This window comes from Canis lupus, chromosome 21 (genome assembly GCF_003254725.2).
Source record: "Canis lupus dingo isolate Sandy chromosome 21, ASM325472v2, whole genome shotgun sequence".
NCBI classification, from domain to species: domain Eukaryota; kingdom Metazoa; phylum Chordata; class Mammalia; order Carnivora; family Canidae; genus Canis; species Canis lupus.
Genome location: NC_064263.1, coordinates 27,813,095 through 27,830,987, shown reverse-complemented (window position 1 = coordinate 27,830,987; position 17,893 = coordinate 27,813,095). Strand labels below are relative to the sequence as shown.

Below are 17,893 nucleotides of genomic sequence, written 5' to 3'. Positions count from 1 at the left end.
AGCAATCCAACAGAGAATTGGAGGAGAGAGGAAAAGAAAGAAAATGAATAACAGAAAAAAAGGAGGAGGAAGAAGAGGAAGAGAAGAAAAAGGAAAAGGAGAGAGAGACGGAGAAGGAAGAGGGAATTCCACTCATAGTGGAAATGGAAAAATGTCTTTTTTTTTTTTTTTTTGGAAAAATGTCTTCTGTAACTCACCCCTCAGATCTCTGGGAACCATGAACATATTTATGTTCATCTTCATAAAAATAATATGGAACAGTTGCTCATGCACCTTGATATTTAGAGTTCACAGCTTCTGTTCTCACTGCCTGAATGGCTGATGCACAAAAAATGGCACCCTTCCAAGTAAGTGATGATGGCCTTACCTCATTTTCCCTTTTAAAGCCTCTTCTAATTCCTCAGATGCATAGATGTTAACATTTAATTCCCTGGTTAAAAACTGGAGATGTTCAGCCATTATTTACTTCTGGCTAAATATTCTGAGCACCCTTTCATGAATCTGCTTGGTTCTGACTCCATAGATGACAGGGTTGAGCATTGGTGGAATCACTACATACAGATTGGCCAGAAGGATATGGATGTAGTGGGGAACATTTTGGCCAAAACGATGTGTCAAAAAAGAGAAGAGGGCTGGGGTGTAAAAAGCCAAAATTACACAGACATGGGAGCCACAGGTGCTGAGAGACTTGAGCCTGGCCTCATGGGAGGGGAAATGGAAAACGGCACAGAGAATTTGGACATAGGACAGAGAAATGGCCATGATGTCAAGCCCCAGGATTGCTATGGTCCCCAGACCATATATAATATTGATTCTGATACTTGCACAGGCCAGACGCGCAAGACCCATATGCTCACAGTATGTGTGGGAGATGACATGATGTTCACAAAAGGGCAGTCTCAAGATGAGGAATACAAAGGGGAGTACAATGAAAAAAGATCTCGCAACCACCCCAAAACCAATAAGAGATACTACTTTGTTAGTAAGGATTGTGTTATAACGAAGAGGGTTACAGATAGCTACATAACGGTCATAAGCCATGGCAAGAAGGACTCCTGATTCCATGCCAGTAAAAATGTGAATGAAAAACATCTGAGTAAGGCAGTCATCAAAAGTGATCTCCCTGAGGCCAAACCAGAATATGCCCAGCATCTTAGGGATAGTGGTTGTGGACAGTCCCAGGTCAATGGTAGCCAGTATTGCTAGAAAGTAAAACATGGGCTGGTGGAGGCTGTGCTCAGTCTGGATGATGAACAAGATGGTGAAGTTTCCTATGAGTGCAATCAGATACATGGCACAAAAGGGAAAGCCAATCCAGATGTGGACTGTTTCTAGTCCTGGGATTCCCACCAGCAAGAAGGAGGAAGGGTGGAGCTGAGTTTGATTGGAAAGAGACATCTTGCTTTGGATTTCATATGAATGTGTCATTGCAGATGTGTGCTGATCCATATTGGAAGGTACCAGTCAGTTATGATGATGTTTATGTTACTGCAAAAAAACAAAAACCAAAACAAAAGTGGATATCTTATCTGTTTATCCCATTATCAAAAATCTCATCAATAGTCTTGCTGCAAGAATAACTGAAAACCTCTATCCTAAAACTTTTTTTATCCTAAAATGTTTATAACTAGAATTTAGTTACTGAAAGCTGGATCAATTTTATTACTCAAAATATTTGTTTCATAAGGCATTTCACTTATTCTATTCAAGACCTTGTTTTATTGTATATGTTTATATATCTACTTATTTACATATATATGCATACATATACACACATACAGTGAGGAAATTAGTGAATTAATGAATGAATAAAGATAATACACACATATACATATGAATGCATATATGTAAACATACATACTCACTACCCTCTATATGAGTTTATTTCTGTCCCTTTTTCACATAGCTGTGATGTAAACCAGGATCATGATTTCTTAGTTGCTTACTAACCAATTTGAGTTTGTCCCATATGTGTTAATGACACTTAATGGTTGCTTGTGGATTAAATATCCTAACCAAAAACACACGTAACATTCACACACACAAAACTGTTTCTCCTTCGTGGTTGTATTTAAATTTCCAAAAGAGCTCTAGAGACTACTGAAAACCACATGCTAGGAGGAAATGTTTAAATTCATCATCTTTGAATGATGATCCTCAGAGGTTTTAATATATTGATATCCAAAGTGGGTTACAAGCAAACTAAGATGGTACATAGAATGTTAGTAACGTATTATTTACCTCATTCATGAATGTTAGTGACCAACTAGTGTCTTAAAAAGACTTACCAACTGGGCCACCTAGGTAACCCGATATTTTTTCAAGATTTTATTTATTTATTTGAGAGAGAGAGAGAGAGAGCACAAGCAGTGGGGAGAGGGAGAAGCATGCTCCCTGCTGAGCAGGGAACTCAATACGGGACTAGATCCCAGGACCATGAGATCATGGCCTGAGCCAAAGGCAGACATCCAACTGACTGAGCCACCCAGGTGCTCTAAGTGTTCCACTCTTGATTTCAGCTCAGGTCATGATCTCAGGGTCAAGAAATCATGCCCCATGTCAAGCTGCACTGGGCTTGGAGCCTGCTTAAGATTTTCTCCTTCTCCCTCTATCCTTCCCACCACTGCTTGTACTCTCCATCTCTCTCTCTCAAAAACAAACAAACAAACAAAGACAAAACATCAATCAACCTAAGTACTAAGGAGGATACCACATGGAGAAAATATAAATTACACTGGACTATGAGGAACAGTCTATATCTCATAATGACCAATTTATTTGGAACTAGTAAAATGTTGTAAATCTCAAGGGAGTCTTTCTGGTACTCCCACTATTATAGTGGAAAGCAGATAAAGCAAATATTCTCTCATCCAGTACTTGGTGATTTATAATTCTGTTATGTTAAAGGCAAAGTAAAAGTGACAGAATTTGTTGAAATGGATAAATGTTGGCCTTTACTTAAGCCAAAAATACCCAACCAAATAGAGGAGAGTGCCCATATCAATGGAAAGATCTCATTTAAATGCTTAAGTGCAGGGGTGCCCGGGTGGTGCAGTTAGTTAAGCATCCAACTCTTGGTTTCAGCTTAGGCCCTAATGTCAGAATTGTTTTTTATTTTTTTAAGATTTTATTTATTTACTCATGATACACAGAGAGAGACAGAGATATAGGCAGAGGGAGAAGCAGGTTCCATGCAGGGAGCCCGATGTGGAACTCCATCCTGGATCCCTGGGATCATGCCCTGAGCCAAAGGCAGATGCTCAACCACTGAGCCACCCAGGTGTCCCAACTGATGTCAGAGTTGTGAGATTGAGCTCCACATTGGGGTCCATGCTCAGGGCAGAGTCTGCTTGATATTCTCTCCCCCTCTGCCCCTCCCGCTTGTGCTCTCTCTTTCTCTCAAATAAATAAATCTTTAAATAAATTAATAAGTGCTTAAGTGCAAAAGCCTTGGGTAGTCTGAGAAATGTTTTAATCCAGAAATACAGTGAGAAAGGGGAAGGCAGGAAAATACTAGAAAGTAGGTATTATATAGTGGTTTCACTATATATAAAGTGGTTTCAGTTGAGCCTCTTCATTTTAACACATTTTTGAGCATGTCCCATGGCTTCAGAATGTGTCCTTCCTGTCAAGAACATGGAGTGTTAAGACAGGAGGCTAGGGCTAGGGTGATAAATATCACTACAATGGCATTTATATTACAATATATAACTGTTAGTGAAGTAAAAGTTGTACACCTTAAATTTATTTACACACTGTTGATATCAAACTTATTTAATAAAAAACGACGGGTTGCTAGAGAACTAAGAAATAATCATTTTTGGGCAGCAAAAAGTTACAGATGTGACAACAAAATCTTTTTGTCAGATAAGTCTTTGGTTAAATCTCAAATATCATCTTTATTTAACTTAATAAATGTGTATACAAGGCTGTAAGATGTGAACAATGAGCTATTCTTATGTTTATACATACATAAAAGTTGTGCTGACAGTTTGCTTACATTTTGCATATGGTAAAATCAATACAAGTAGTGGTTACAAAAATTATTGTGAAGGGATTGGTTTTTCTCCTGGCTGTTAAGGAAAATCTAAATTATTCTAATAATAATAAATATATTTGTAAAAATTGATCTTCCATCTCTCATAGGTATATTCTAGAGTGGCTGACAATAACGTTTTAAAAACTAAGAGGAAAGCAATACAAAAAGCCTCAGATGTTGATTGAGGTAGTCAGAAAAAGAGAAGAAATAAAATTTCCTGAAAATTCAGAGCGTGAGGAAGAAATACTGATAGGATAATCTCTCCTTTATATACCTATTTTCTTTGGAATTATCATTTTACAAAATTATGTGAAATTATATTTACCTGTTGTGTTAGTCTAATGTATAGGCAGCCCTTTAATGTTAAAGAAACCCTCTCTTACTTATATCTGTATATATAAAACCTAGTATTGAGCCTGGCATATCAGTTAAGAGAATGTTAAATATATATTTTAAGGGAGCTCTTTAAATTGAAGTATAATAAACATGCAGTGTTATATTAGCTTCATGTGTACAATACAGTGATTCAACAATTCTATACATTACTTAGTGCTCATCACAGCAATTTCACCCCTCCTTCTATTTCACCCATTTATCCCTCTCATCTTCCCTTTGGCAACCACCAGTTTGTTTGCTGTATTTAAGTCTTTTTGTCTTGTCCTCTTTTTGTTATTTTGTTTCTTAAATTCCACATCTGAGTGAGATAATATGGTATTTGCCTTTCTCAGTCTTATTTCTTTCACTAAGCATTATATTCTCTAGCTCCATCCATGTCATTGTATATGGCAAAGATCTAATTTTTTTCTTGTCTGAGTAATATTCCATATGTAATATATATATACACCCACTCACCACATCTTTTTATCCATTCATCTATTGCAGGACACTTGGGTTGCTTCCCTATCTTGGCTATTATAAATAATGCTGCAATAAACATAGAGTACGTATATCTTTTCAAATTAGTGTTTTTACTTTCTTTGGGTAAATATCCAGTGTGGAATTATTGGATCATATAGTAATACTATTTTTTTGAGGAACCTCTGTACTATTTTTCACAGTGGCTCCATCAACTTGTGTTCCCACCAGTAGGGCATGAAGGTTCTTTTTTCCGCACATACTTGCTGACACTTGTTATTTCCTGTCTTTTTGATTTGAGCTGTTCTGAAAAGTATAAGATGGTATCTCATTGTGATTTTGTTTGCATTTCCCTGATGATTAGTGATATTGAGAGTCTATGAGCCATTTGTATGTCTTCTTTGGGAAAATGTCTATTCAGATCCTCAGGCCATTTTCAATTGGATTATTTGTTTTTTTGCTGCTGAGTTGTATAAGTTCTTTATATATTTTGGATATTAACCCCTTCTCAGATATACCATTTGCAAATATCTTTTTCCATTACACAGTGAAAGAAACCATCAATGAAACAACAAAGCAACCTACTGAATTGGAAAATATATGTGGTATTCTCTTTTTAGTAGTGAACTTAAAGTTGTAAAGAGACATCTTTGTGTTCTGTTATTTAAATAGGTAATAAAATGTAAGTACTCTGTAAGATTTATTTCATAAAAATATAATGAAATATAGCTTAAATCATATAGGATATTTCCTAAAAAGAGTCTTAAGTCTTGAATGATGGAGATATTCAGTGAACTGAACCCAAGGGTTTCTGTCTATCATAGGAAGTTTAGCTTCTAAAGTAGGGAAATCTTTGTGGTTTCAAAAAATGGTCACTGTTGCTTAAGGGAACAAACTTACAAGGAGCAGTAATTAAGCCCTAAAGATCTAATGCAGTGTAGTGAATATAGACAACAATACTGTATAAATATCAAATTTGCTAAGAGACTAGGACTTCATTTTTTCAACCAGTAGAAAAGATAATTATGTAATATGATAAACGTGTTAATTATCTCCATAATGACAATCATATGACACTATATAAATGTGACAAATTAACATGTTGTACCTAAATATATATGATGCTACATATAAGATATATTCCAATTTTAAAAAATGGTCTATCTTTCTGACACAAACTGTATGCCCATCAAAGGAATTACAACCTAAAAATCTTGAACCCTAGGAGATGGTGCCATATGCCAATGTTATACAAGGAAATACATTAACAAAACCTTGTGACTTCTACAGATATGCCATGTTTTTTTCCTAGTGTCCACACGTGCTACGAACTGTTTATACAACACATACTCTTACTGAGCATGAGGTCAAGTCTTAATCTGCACTGCACAAAGCAGTGCTCAGAAACACAGTGGACTCTTTCCACTGTTACTTTCTATATGTCTTTTACTTGTGATTACCCTATCCTTGAAGTGTGAGAGAACACATGTAGGGTTTGTTTGGTTTTCTTGCACCTTATCCTGATAGGAAACAATGGACAAATCTTTCTAGATTAAGACATCTGATCTTATAATGATTGAAAAGATAAAAATGCAAACGAGAGTTAGTGATATTTTTGTTATTATGTATACATATAGAACTTCCTTTGTGCCATACACCTAATCTCAGCCCCTCTGTTCTCCTCAGCTTTATGACACTATTATCTTTTCTCCTTTCTTCCCCTCTGCTCTGGCTACCATCCTGCCTATGGGCTGGGGAAGGGTGTAGCCCACTCACCAAACTGTGCACCATAAGCCATTCTGAGCCTGTCTTGATCTCTCTATTTTCATATGTACCCAAATAAGAAATGGAGTTATATCCTTCATGTGATGCTCCCCAAAGGATAGCCTCCAACGGAAACTCTCTAGGGCCTTATCTGTGAAGGACAGGAGGGCCTTGAGGTCCCTGTTTTGAGCCAGGTCCTACACTAGGTAGAAAAATCCACTAGGGAGTTCTGCTCTTCTCTATGGATAAAGATGCCAAGTATCCAGAATCAGTGATGTGCACCTGAGCCTGTGAACCAAATATAGTCACTGCCTGGAAGATTGGCCATCACCACCATGATACTTCTAACACCCTAGAAATCAGTTCTAATGTGATAAAGCTCAAGCAGAATGGATTCTAATTGCAAGCTCATCCGCTTACTGACTGTGTGATATTGAACAAGCTATTTATTCTCATTAAGATCTAATATTCTTTAAAAACATGACTTTCTTTATTTATTCATGAGGGACACAGAAAGAGAAGCAGAGACATAGGCAGAGGGAGAAGCAGGCTCCCTGTGGGGAGCCTGATGCAGGACTCAATCCCAGGACCCCATGATCAGGATCTGAGCCAAAGGCAGGTGCTCAACCAATGAACCACCCAGGTGCCTCTCTAATATTCTTTTTATATGGAAAAGAGGAAATAAAATAGTATCTTTTTCATATGTTTTATGTGAAGTAACATGTAGTTTGCCTGATAGGATGTCTTTTACACAATAAGTATTTAAAGAATGTTAATAACAACTAGAAAATTCCACTAACTTTGGGGTGCTCCCTATTCACTTTATTACAAATAAATTCCCTCATGTTTCTTCACAGAGCCAAAACAGACTCAAGCTCCCACATGCATCTCAAGGTCCCAGCACGTCATTCCCTATTGCCTTTCATTTAGCGTTCACTTTCTTACACTTCTCACGAGGGCCTTCCTAATCTCCAGTATCCAACAAATGTATCATAAGTCATTGCATTGTTTGTTTCTTTGGTGTTGAGTTTAAGAAGTTCTTTATAGATCTTGGAAACTAGCCCTTTATCTGATATGTCATTTGCAAATATCTTCTCCCATTCTGTAGGTTGTCTTTGAGTTTTGTTGACTGTATCCTTTGCTGTGCAAAAGCTTCTTATCTCATTCATTTGGGGAATATAAATAATAGTGAAAGGGAATATAAGGGAAGGGGGAAGAAATGTGTGGGAAATATCAGAAAGGGAGACAGAACGTAAAGACTGCTAACTCTGGGAAACGAACTAGGGGTGGTGGAAGGGGAGGAGGGCGGGGGGTGGGAGTGAATGGGTGACGGGCACTGGGGGTTATTCTGTATGTTAGTAAATTGAACACCAATAAAAAATAAATTAAAAAAAAATAAGTCATTGCAGACTTCTCCAAAGTGTTTGCATTTAACAATTCTTGTGATGAAATATCTTGAACATGGGAAGTCATTTAAGTAAACTGTGCACTTGGGCTTCAGCACAAATAAGACATGGATTAAAATGGAGGCATGTTCTGTACTGTCTCATTTCCTCAGCAGGTAGAAATACTACTGTCCCAACTTTAGTGTTTATTGTTAGCATATTTTTTATAACTTTCTTACACATGCAAAAGTTTGTAAACAAGTGGGAATCATTCCGTGGCATTTACAAGGTCTTTGTTAATATTCTCTAGATGCCATATTCCAGTAAAATATTGTTCCAACTGGCAAAGCAATCTAAAGAAAATCTGATTCATCCTCTTAATTATCTTATGCAAGAGTTGACAAGCATTTTTTTTTTTTTTATGATAGTCAAAGACAGAGAGAGAGAGGCAGAGACACAGGCAGAGGGAGAAGCAGGCTCCATGCAGGGAACCCGACGTGGGATTCGATCCCGGGTCTCCAGGATCGCGCCCTGGGCCAAAGGCAGGCGCCAAACCGCTGCGCCACCCAGGGATCCCGACAAGCATTTTTAAGAAAAGTGACCACAGATGCCAAACTTTCTTTTTAGATTCCTTTTTTTTACCCTGCTCTGATAATTCCTTGACAACAGCAAGACCTCTCTGATCCCTTCAAACGCAACACTAATTTCATACATGTGATACTGCTGTTTCAGTTATTCCAAAATAGTGTTTACCAAATTATGTGTTCACCACCAGAAGAACCAGAAATTTTCAAATCCTATGATTCTTTTTCCTTTTTATTTTTTTATTTTTTTATTTTTATTTTTTTTAATTTTTATTTATTTATGATAGTCACACAGAGAGAGAGAGAGGCAGAGACAAAGGCAGAGGGAGAAGCAGGCTCCATGCACCGGGAGCCCGACGTGGGACTCGATCCCGGGTCTCCAGGATCGTGCCCTGGGCCAAAGGCAGGCGCTAAACCGCTGCGCCACTCAGGGATCCCTCCTTTTTATTTTTAAGTAGACTTTTAAAAATGTTTGATCTCAGAAAAATTGAAAGGTAGTACAGAGTTCCTATGCAACCTTCACTGTTTCCCCTGTTATTAACAATGTACCCTAGTACATTTTTTGTTATTTAAATTCAATTAGCCAACATATAGTACATCATTAGTTTCAGATGTAGAGTTCAGTACTCATCAATTGCATATAACACTCAGTGTTCATCACATCAAGTCTCCTCCTTGATGCCCATCATCCAGTTACTGCATCTCTCCACCTCCCTTCTAGCAACTCTCAGTTTGTTTTCTATTGTTAAGAGTCCCTTGTGGTTTGTCTCCCTCTCCGACTTCTTCCCCCCATTCAGCTTTTCCTCCCTTGCCCTATGATTCTCTACACTGCTTCTTATAGTTTACATATGAATGAAACCATATAATTGTCTTTCTCTGATTGATTTACTGCGCTCAGGATAATACCCTCCAGTTCTATCCATGTAGAGTACATTTTTTTAAAAAATGAAGAGAGAGGGTGTGTAGAAAACAAACATGACTGTAGCATGGGAGCTACAATTGCTCAGTGTCTTGTGATGGGCATTTGTAATTTGAGGTGGAATACAACCCAGAGGATGTAGCCATAGGAGATTCCCAGCAGTACCAGGATGAGGACAAGGAAAAAAGTGGCTAAGAGACCACAGATAGCATTGATTTGAAAATTGGCATAAGCCAACTTGGCAATGCTCATGTGCTCACTGTTTTCTGGGCAATATTGTGGGCATCACAAAGGGCAGACACTGGATTAGGTAGACTGGGGACAGTGTGAGCATAACTGCACTCAGTGCAATAAACTATCACGATGATTGTGTAGTGGAGTGGTGCACAGAAGGCCACTGAATGGTCAAAAGTCATTGCAGAAGTCCTGAAGACACCATTCCTGTGTATGAGAAACATCTGGGCCCCAGAGACCCCAAAGCCAATCTCTTGAGTGTTCAACCAAAAGATATGTGGTGCCAAGGATGTGGAGAAAGCCAAATATAGAACCAGAAATAATATAGGGGTCACAAGGATTCTGTCTGCCTGTATCACTATTTAAATTGTTACATTCAAATAAGAACTAAAATCTAAATACAACAGAAGAGCAAGGAAATCCAGGCGTTGGTAGTCTCAAGCCCTGGCATGCCTAAAAGAAAAAGTGAGAATGATGGGTTGATGAGGAATTCTGAATTTGGCTGGAATATGAGGAGATCCAATTCATTCCTAGAAAGAAAAAAAAAATGTTGGCAAATTGAACACCAATAAAAAATAAAATTATTACTAAAAAAAAGAAAAAAAAACATAATGCTTTCAGATGATTAGTTCATACTTAGTAGAGTACAAGAGAAGGCAGTGATATTGTTTCTTATCTGTATTGGCCTATCGGAGAGAGAAAAGGGAAAGTTCCTGACACTGGACACAGCTTGAATCTAAGGAACAAAAGTTTTATGACAAGTAATTGCAGAGCCAATGCCAAGGAATAATAGAACATCCTCTGTAGTTCTGAACCAAAATAATCTATATTCTGCTACTTTTTTATTAGCAAAGATTAGTGTCTGGATTAATATAAAATGTAAGGACTTCCCAAATTGAGCATGTTAAGGACAAACCTAAACAAACCATTAAGGCAGAGAAAGACAGATGTGGGTCTCTGAACAGAGCTGCACTAACATAAAGAACCATTATATGCCAACGGACTTAAGTGTGTTTCATTTGATACTAATTTTCACATGACTTCAAATTCAGAAATTCATCTCTAAAATCAATAGATATCCTCATGAAATTATTAAACAAATACTTGTAGATAAATACCATTAAACAAATGTTAAACTGAACTAGGCACAAGAGGATTTGGCCCATAATAAATAATCTGAGAGCCAAAATACTTGTGATTACAGCAATGTGCATCCCTTTGTTACTGGGATGATGGAAGAACACAAGGTAACAAGGAAGACTTCAGGTTTTTCCCTGTATACCAGGAGGATATACAAGAAAGACAATGATTGGAGTTGGTGAAAGTAGGAAGTTTGAGGGAAGTACTGATTGTGGACATAGCTCACCCAAGGACATTCTTTGTCCTTACCCCAGCAATATACATAGGACAGTGTCCCTAGTTTCTGATAATTCTTTTTCTAACAGAAAATCAGAAATAGAGAAAAGACAGGAAAACTGGAGAGTGGAAAAAAAGTTCTATTTTTAACTTTTTGAGGAAACTTCATACTATTTTCCAGAGTGGCTGCACCAGTTTACATTCCCACCCCCTTTTTCTGCATCCTCACAAATACCTGTTGTTTCCTAGGTTGTTAATTTTAGCCATCCTGACTGTTGTGAGGTGACACCTCATGATGATTTTGATTTGTATTTCCTTATGATAAGTGGTGTTGAGCATCTTTTCATGGGTCTGTTAGCCATCTGGATATCTTCTTTGGAAAAAAATGTGTGTTCATGTCTTCTACCCATTTCTTAACCAGATTATTTGTCTTTTGGGTATTGAGTTTGTTAGGTTCTTTATAGATTTTGGATACTAACCCTTTATCAGACATGTTATTCACAAATATCTTCTCCCATTCCAAAGGTTCCCTCTTAATTTTGTTGATTGTTTCCTTCACTGTGCAAAAGCTTTCCATCTTGATGAAGTCCCAATACTACCTTTTTGCTTTTGTTTCCCTTGCCTCCAGAGACATGTCTAGTATGAAGTTACTTTGGCTGAAGTCAAAGAGGTTACTTCCTATATTGTCCTCTAGGATTTAGGTCGTTTTCTGACTTACATCCAGGTCTTTCATCCGTTTTGACTTTATTTTTGTGTATGGTATAAAGAAGTGGTCCAGTTTCATTCTTCTGTATCTCACTGTCCAATTTTTTCAACAACATTTGGTGAAGAGACTGTCCTTTTTTCCACTGGATATTCTTTCCTACTTTGTTGAAGATTAGTAGACCATACAGTTTTGGGTCCATTTCTGGGTTCTCTGTTCTGTTCCATTGAAATATATGTCTGTTTTTGTGACAATACCACACTGTCTTGATGACTACAGCTTTGTAACATAGCTTGAAGTTTGGAATTATGATGCCTCCAGCTTTTCTTTTCTTTTTCAATGCACAGTCTTGCTGATAAACGATTACATGTCTCCTTCAGGAAGACCAGTGTATAAGTGGCTGCTCAGTAAGATCCTTCTTCAGGGGGAGATAGCCTCCATTTCAGTGGGCTCCAGGTTTCAGAGTTGTGTCAAGATTGAATTCAGGAAACACAGCAGAAATTCCTGACATCGTTCCAGACCTGCAGAAAGTAGCCCAAAAGGAACTTCTCCTGGCTTACCAGATTTTCCTTAGGAATGTATTTCCCACAGCCTTCTTGAGGAGAGTGTTTTCTAGGGCCTCTCAAGCAGAGTTATAGGCTGGTTGAGCAGGCATGTAAAATAAATCCACTCTAACATTCTGTGTTCCTGGAAGTCTTTGGGAACTTTCCTTTATGGTTTTCTTCAGGGTAATTCTGGCATTTCATTTTACTGAAGACCATCTTTGAGTATAAGTTTCATTCTACTGTCCAACAGTTAGAATGATTCCCAAATGCATTGAGTCCAGAATCTCTACTTAAGGTCCTCTTATTACAATTCAGCCTCATGCTGTCATAAATTTTACTACTCAGATCCAGTACTTAGAATTTAGTATCACACATGTTCCCCAGATTTCTATTGTATAAAGTGGCAAAATCTTTCAATTCTTTTGGTTAATATATTTTACCCCCTGCAGGCATTTGTGTCCAATCATAGATTTAGAATTGTAATTTCTCACACACTGGACACTATCCATATATGATTATTGAACATCTAAATGTGGCAAATTCAACTGAAGGAATGTATTTTAATATTTATTTATTTCAATTAAAGTTTAAAGTCTGAAGCAGTATAAAATATTTTTCAGTTTGGCATGTTTTGTTTTGTTTTGTATTTTACTTTAGCCATTGAAAATTTAGTGTACAAAATAAGATGTGTTTTATGTGTTAAATACTAGATTAAAGAGATTTACTTTTATTATTTAAACGATATTAAATATTTAATTGATATGTATATTGATTTTATGCTTAAATAAATTTTGGATAATATTAAGTTAGATTAAATATGCTATTGAATTAATTATAATTTTTTTTAGCTTTCATAACATGGTTAATAGAAAATCTTAATTATATGGATGACCCACATTTTATTCCTATTAGATACCACTTTTCTCAGAAACCGTGCAGAGGGGTGGCAATTTTTCATGGCATAGATCACCAATCTATTTTAAGCCAACTACCTCAGGGAAAGATATTACATTTTCTTTGTATCTACCTCATACAAGAGAAGAAAAGCTGCTTCTAATGGTAAAGGGGGTTTGGCAGAACTCAGAATTTCCTTCATTGAAGTCTACTCACACAATGCTGTTCCAATTTTTAGAATTCTGTTTCTATCTAATAAATGTCCTAGCAGAAGATTGAGAGATTGTTTTATTTTGTTTTTTGTTTTGTTTTTTAGTGTAGTCAAAAATGCTCTGTTTTCTTGCCTGGGCCTTGAGTTGGATATTTAAAGTTCATTGTTTCCTTTATCCACATTCTCCAACTTCTTTATCAAAGAAAGAACAAATCTATACTTTTTTTTTATTCTTACTAAAATATTTGGCAGAAATACTTGGACACTGAAAGCCTTGTGTTCTTTAAGTGCTTGGTTATAGAGGTTAGTAAGAGTACACTGCATCCTGCATACCATCAATGTCTCCTTTGCCAATAGCAGCAGAGGCCCTACTGTCTCTAAGGCTAATTAGGCAAGAAACTAATTCTAAATTCCATTCTTAAGAATTTGTTACCCAGGAAGCACTTTTAGTACCTATACTTAGTGCCAGTTAGGGTTCAGAACTACAATGAGTATTAAGGAATAAATAATTTATTACAGGAATTAGATATGATTGTGGGAGGAGCTAGGGGGAAAAAGATCTAAAAACAATTTACCAGCCAGATTAGGCCTACATGAATGAGTTAATGTTTGCAGAAGATGAGGTACCCTCAGCTTCTGGGGTGGGAACACAAAGGGAGTGAGTGTAGAAATTTAAGGAAGGTGATTTGTTATCCCTGGCTACTGCTTCTGTGTTTTCAGTAAAATATCTAGTGGCAGATTTGCGATCCCTGTTGATGAGTAGGTCGGTAGCCATGGAGAGCTTTGTGTAGAGCTGAAGGACATGGTGAGAAAGTAGAATCCTCTAGTATCACTGTTTCTCTGGTTGGACTGTCACTACCTGTAAACAATATTGAACTACAGAAAATAGTAGCTGGTGTTTCACATTTGCTCCCACAGCTTATGCCTTTCTGATGTGACCAACTCTAAACTGGAAACTTAATAGGGAAGAGAATTCTGGAAACAAAGTGTTAGCAAGGTAGTCATAGTGCAGTCACGCCAAACACATTTTATCATCTGTGTTTGTCCAAGTGAGGAGCAGAATTAAGTCTCAGCTAATATTTTAAGGAATTAAAGACACATTATTTAATCAATGAATAGTAAATAAACTGAGGAACAAGTGAACTCAAAAAATTCCATCAGGGTAATTTTAACTATGGCAAAATGACAGTATGTTATTTTATTTTCCTACAAATTAGTTTGAACAACAAAGGGAGAGTGAAAAAAGCATAGGAGGATTAATCAGCTCTAAAAATTATTAAAATATATTATAATTCTGTAGTGATGAAAACATTGTGATACAGGTTCACGAACAAACAGACAAACCAATGATATAAATAAAAAGCAGACTCTTGCACAAGGTGAAATTTAATATGAGGAAGAATAAATGCAAATCAGTTCTGAAGTGATGAATTGTTAAGTCAATTATGTTATTCAACAGGTTGGAAATAGATACAGAAAAGTATTTCATTTTCTTAGATTTCACCTCCAAATAAATTGCAGTTAGATTGGAATTAGAAGTAAAACCTAACACACACACACACACACACATCCAAATAACAACATAGATGTTGGGATGTTGATATATAATACAGCTATGCAGAAGCCCTAAGTTTGAAAGTGATAAAATGCTGTGTTATAGGTATTATAATAAGTATTTATTTCATTTAAAACTTTAATCTGTCATATGAAAATAAGTTATTAAATATAAAGGACCTATAGTAAAGTGTTAATATGTCAAGTGTATTCAAAATCTCATGCTTTGAGACTAGGCAGAAAACTTGGAGAAGGGTCAAGGAAATTAGTAAATAAACATCATAAAAATAAATAAGAACATGACCTATTCAACCAGAATCTATTATCTGATGATCCTACTTCTACTTCTTCTAAGTGTAGAAACTTTAGAAATTTTTCAAATATGTGCAAAAACAATTCAGAAAGATATCTCAACATCAATTCTGGGTTAAAAATAACTAAAATAGGGATCCCTGGGTGGCGCAGCGGTTTAGCGCCTGCCTTTGGCTCAGGGCGCGATCCTGGAGACCCGGGATCGAATCCCACGTCGGACTCCCGGTGCATGGAGCCTGCTTCTCCCTCTGCCTGTGTCTCTGCCTCTCTCTCTCTCTCTCTCTGCGTGACTATTGTAAATAAATTAAAATTAAAAAAATAACTAAAATATTATACATATATTCAAACGATGAAAAGATAAAATGCAAATGAAAGATTCTAGTACATTTAAGAGGAATACTAACATGTATCGACATAGATCTCTGCATTTAATATTAAGTGAAACAATTGTCTGTGAAATGATATACAATGCATTACCATTTACATGAAATAAAAAATCATAATCCCAAACCCCATGAAATTATTGAATTAAAAATGAACAATTTAGACTCTAAGAAAGATTGAAAGTATGTAGTGGTCATTCCTGTCTCTTAGGATAAGAAAAAACTAGAACTGGGTGGGATAAGACTCATAGGTCCTTTCAACTTAAATGTCTCATGTATTTGATTAAGAATAACATTCAAGATAAATAAATTACAGTAATAGTAGTTTTTAATTACATGTTGTGAGAACAAAGGCATTTGTTGTATGTTTTCTTGTCTTACTTTTGTTGAATGGAGGGAAAAATAAGACTTAAAACTTGTGGGGAGAAAAAAAGCACTGTTAACAAATGTAATGATGGGAAGTGTCATTGGTTGGACTGTTCACTCTCACACAGAGTGTAATAATGCAAAAAGTTCTTGCTTCCTTGAACTTTAAATATTTTGAAGATTCTTCAAATCATAGAATCAATAATGAGCCAACATCAAATGCTCTGGAATATAATTTGGCATCATTAAAATTAGACAGTGAGAAATCTCTGAAAAGAATACACATTTTCCTTGCAAGGTCAAAATGCTTGGTAAACAAAGGCAAGAGTACCTACTTTTTAGCAAAGACACGGAGCACTCGCTCTCGAATCTGTTTGGTCCTTACACCATAAATGATGGGGTTGAGTGATGGTGGGATAACCAAATAGAGGTTGGCAACAAGAATGTGAATGTAGCGTGGTATGTTGTGTCCAAATCGGTGAGTGAGGAAGGAGAACACTGAGGGGATATAGAAAACACAGATGACCCCAACGTGAGAACCACATGTGCTGAGTGCTTTTAGCCGAGCATCCTGTGATGGGAGGCGAAAGACAGCTCGGAGAATGTACACATAAGAGATGCCAATTAGGACCAGGTTCAGCAGAAAGAGAGAGACCACAAAGAGCCCATAGATGGCATTGACACGGATGTTTCCACAGGAGAGTTTGGCAATGCCCATGTGCTCACAGTAGGAGTGAGCTATTACATGAGCCTGACAGAAGGGTAGGCGGTAGATGAGATAGACTATGGGAAGTGTAAATAAAACTGGACGAATCACAATGCACATGCTGATGCCGACCAGCACTCGGGATGTCAAGATGGTTGTATAGTGGAGGGGAGCACAGATGGCCACATAGCGATCAAAGGCCATGGCTACCAGGACCTCGGCCTCCATGCCAGTGAAGGCATGGATTAAAAACATCTGGGCCACACAAGCTCCAAAGTTAATCTCATGAGCATCAAACCAGAAGATTCCCAGCATTCGGGGCACAGAGGTTGTGGAAAGGGCCAAATCAATAGTTGAAAGGAGGGCCAGAAAATAGAACATGGGCTCCCTCCGCAGGGTCTGCTCCATCTTGATGACTAGCAAAATCGTGGCATTGCCCAGTAAAGCCACAAGGTAAACAGAACAGAAAGGCAGGGAGATCCAGGCATGGGCCCCTTCCAGACCAGGGATTCCAACGAGGAAGAATGTGGCTGGGTGAAAAATGCTCCTGTTGGGGTAAAGCATCCTTCCAAATGACAGAGAAGGAGATGTCTTTCCTAGAAGGAGGAGAAAAAAGTTTGAATATGCTTATGAAAATGACTACCTTAGTGCTTCAGTATATAGCAAAAATGAAGAAAAGTTGCTATCTGCAAGGGCTTATGAATGTATCTTTTTTATTATAAGCTGAACCATACTCATTTGAATAAGCCAGTCTCAAAGAATTTAATCTTTTTTTTTTAACTTCCAAGGCTTATCAGGAAGCCAATGGCAGAATTATTAAGACACAGAACTTGCTATTAAATATGGAATAATTTTGTATAGCTTTTACCTTTTGTAAAGCTTCTGTCTGAAGAGAAACACACAAAAAATCAAGGATGGACACATGGAAATGCAGATGTAATCCAAAAGGCGACAGGCCATCTAGAAAGTAAAGTGACAGGATAGATGTACAATACACTTCCATAAATAGAAAATGCAGAAATTATCTAATGATTCATGCATCACTTATTGACATAGAAAAAATGCTAAGATCCAGCCAAATAT

At 37.0% G+C, this 17,893-nt stretch overlaps 2 protein-coding genes across 2 annotated transcripts; both read right to left on the bottom strand.

Annotated features, from left to right (window-relative positions):
• Window positions 1-462: 462 nt before the first annotated feature.
• Window positions 463-1,404, bottom strand: LOC112667855 (olfactory receptor 52E2-like). The gene has a single exon (XM_025459912.1). It carries the CDS (start codon window positions 1,396-1,398, stop codon window positions 463-465), a length of 936 nt encoding a protein of 311 aa, XP_025315697.1. The 5' UTR covers window positions 1,399-1,404.
• Window positions 1,405-16,435: 15,031 nt separating this feature from the next.
• Window positions 16,436-17,374, bottom strand: LOC112667854 (olfactory receptor 52J3-like). Its single transcript, XM_025459911.3, has one exon. The coding sequence runs from the start codon at window positions 17,372-17,374 to the stop codon at window positions 16,436-16,438; it is 939 nt and encodes a 312-aa protein (XP_025315696.1).
• Window positions 17,375-17,893: the final 519 nt, after the last annotated feature.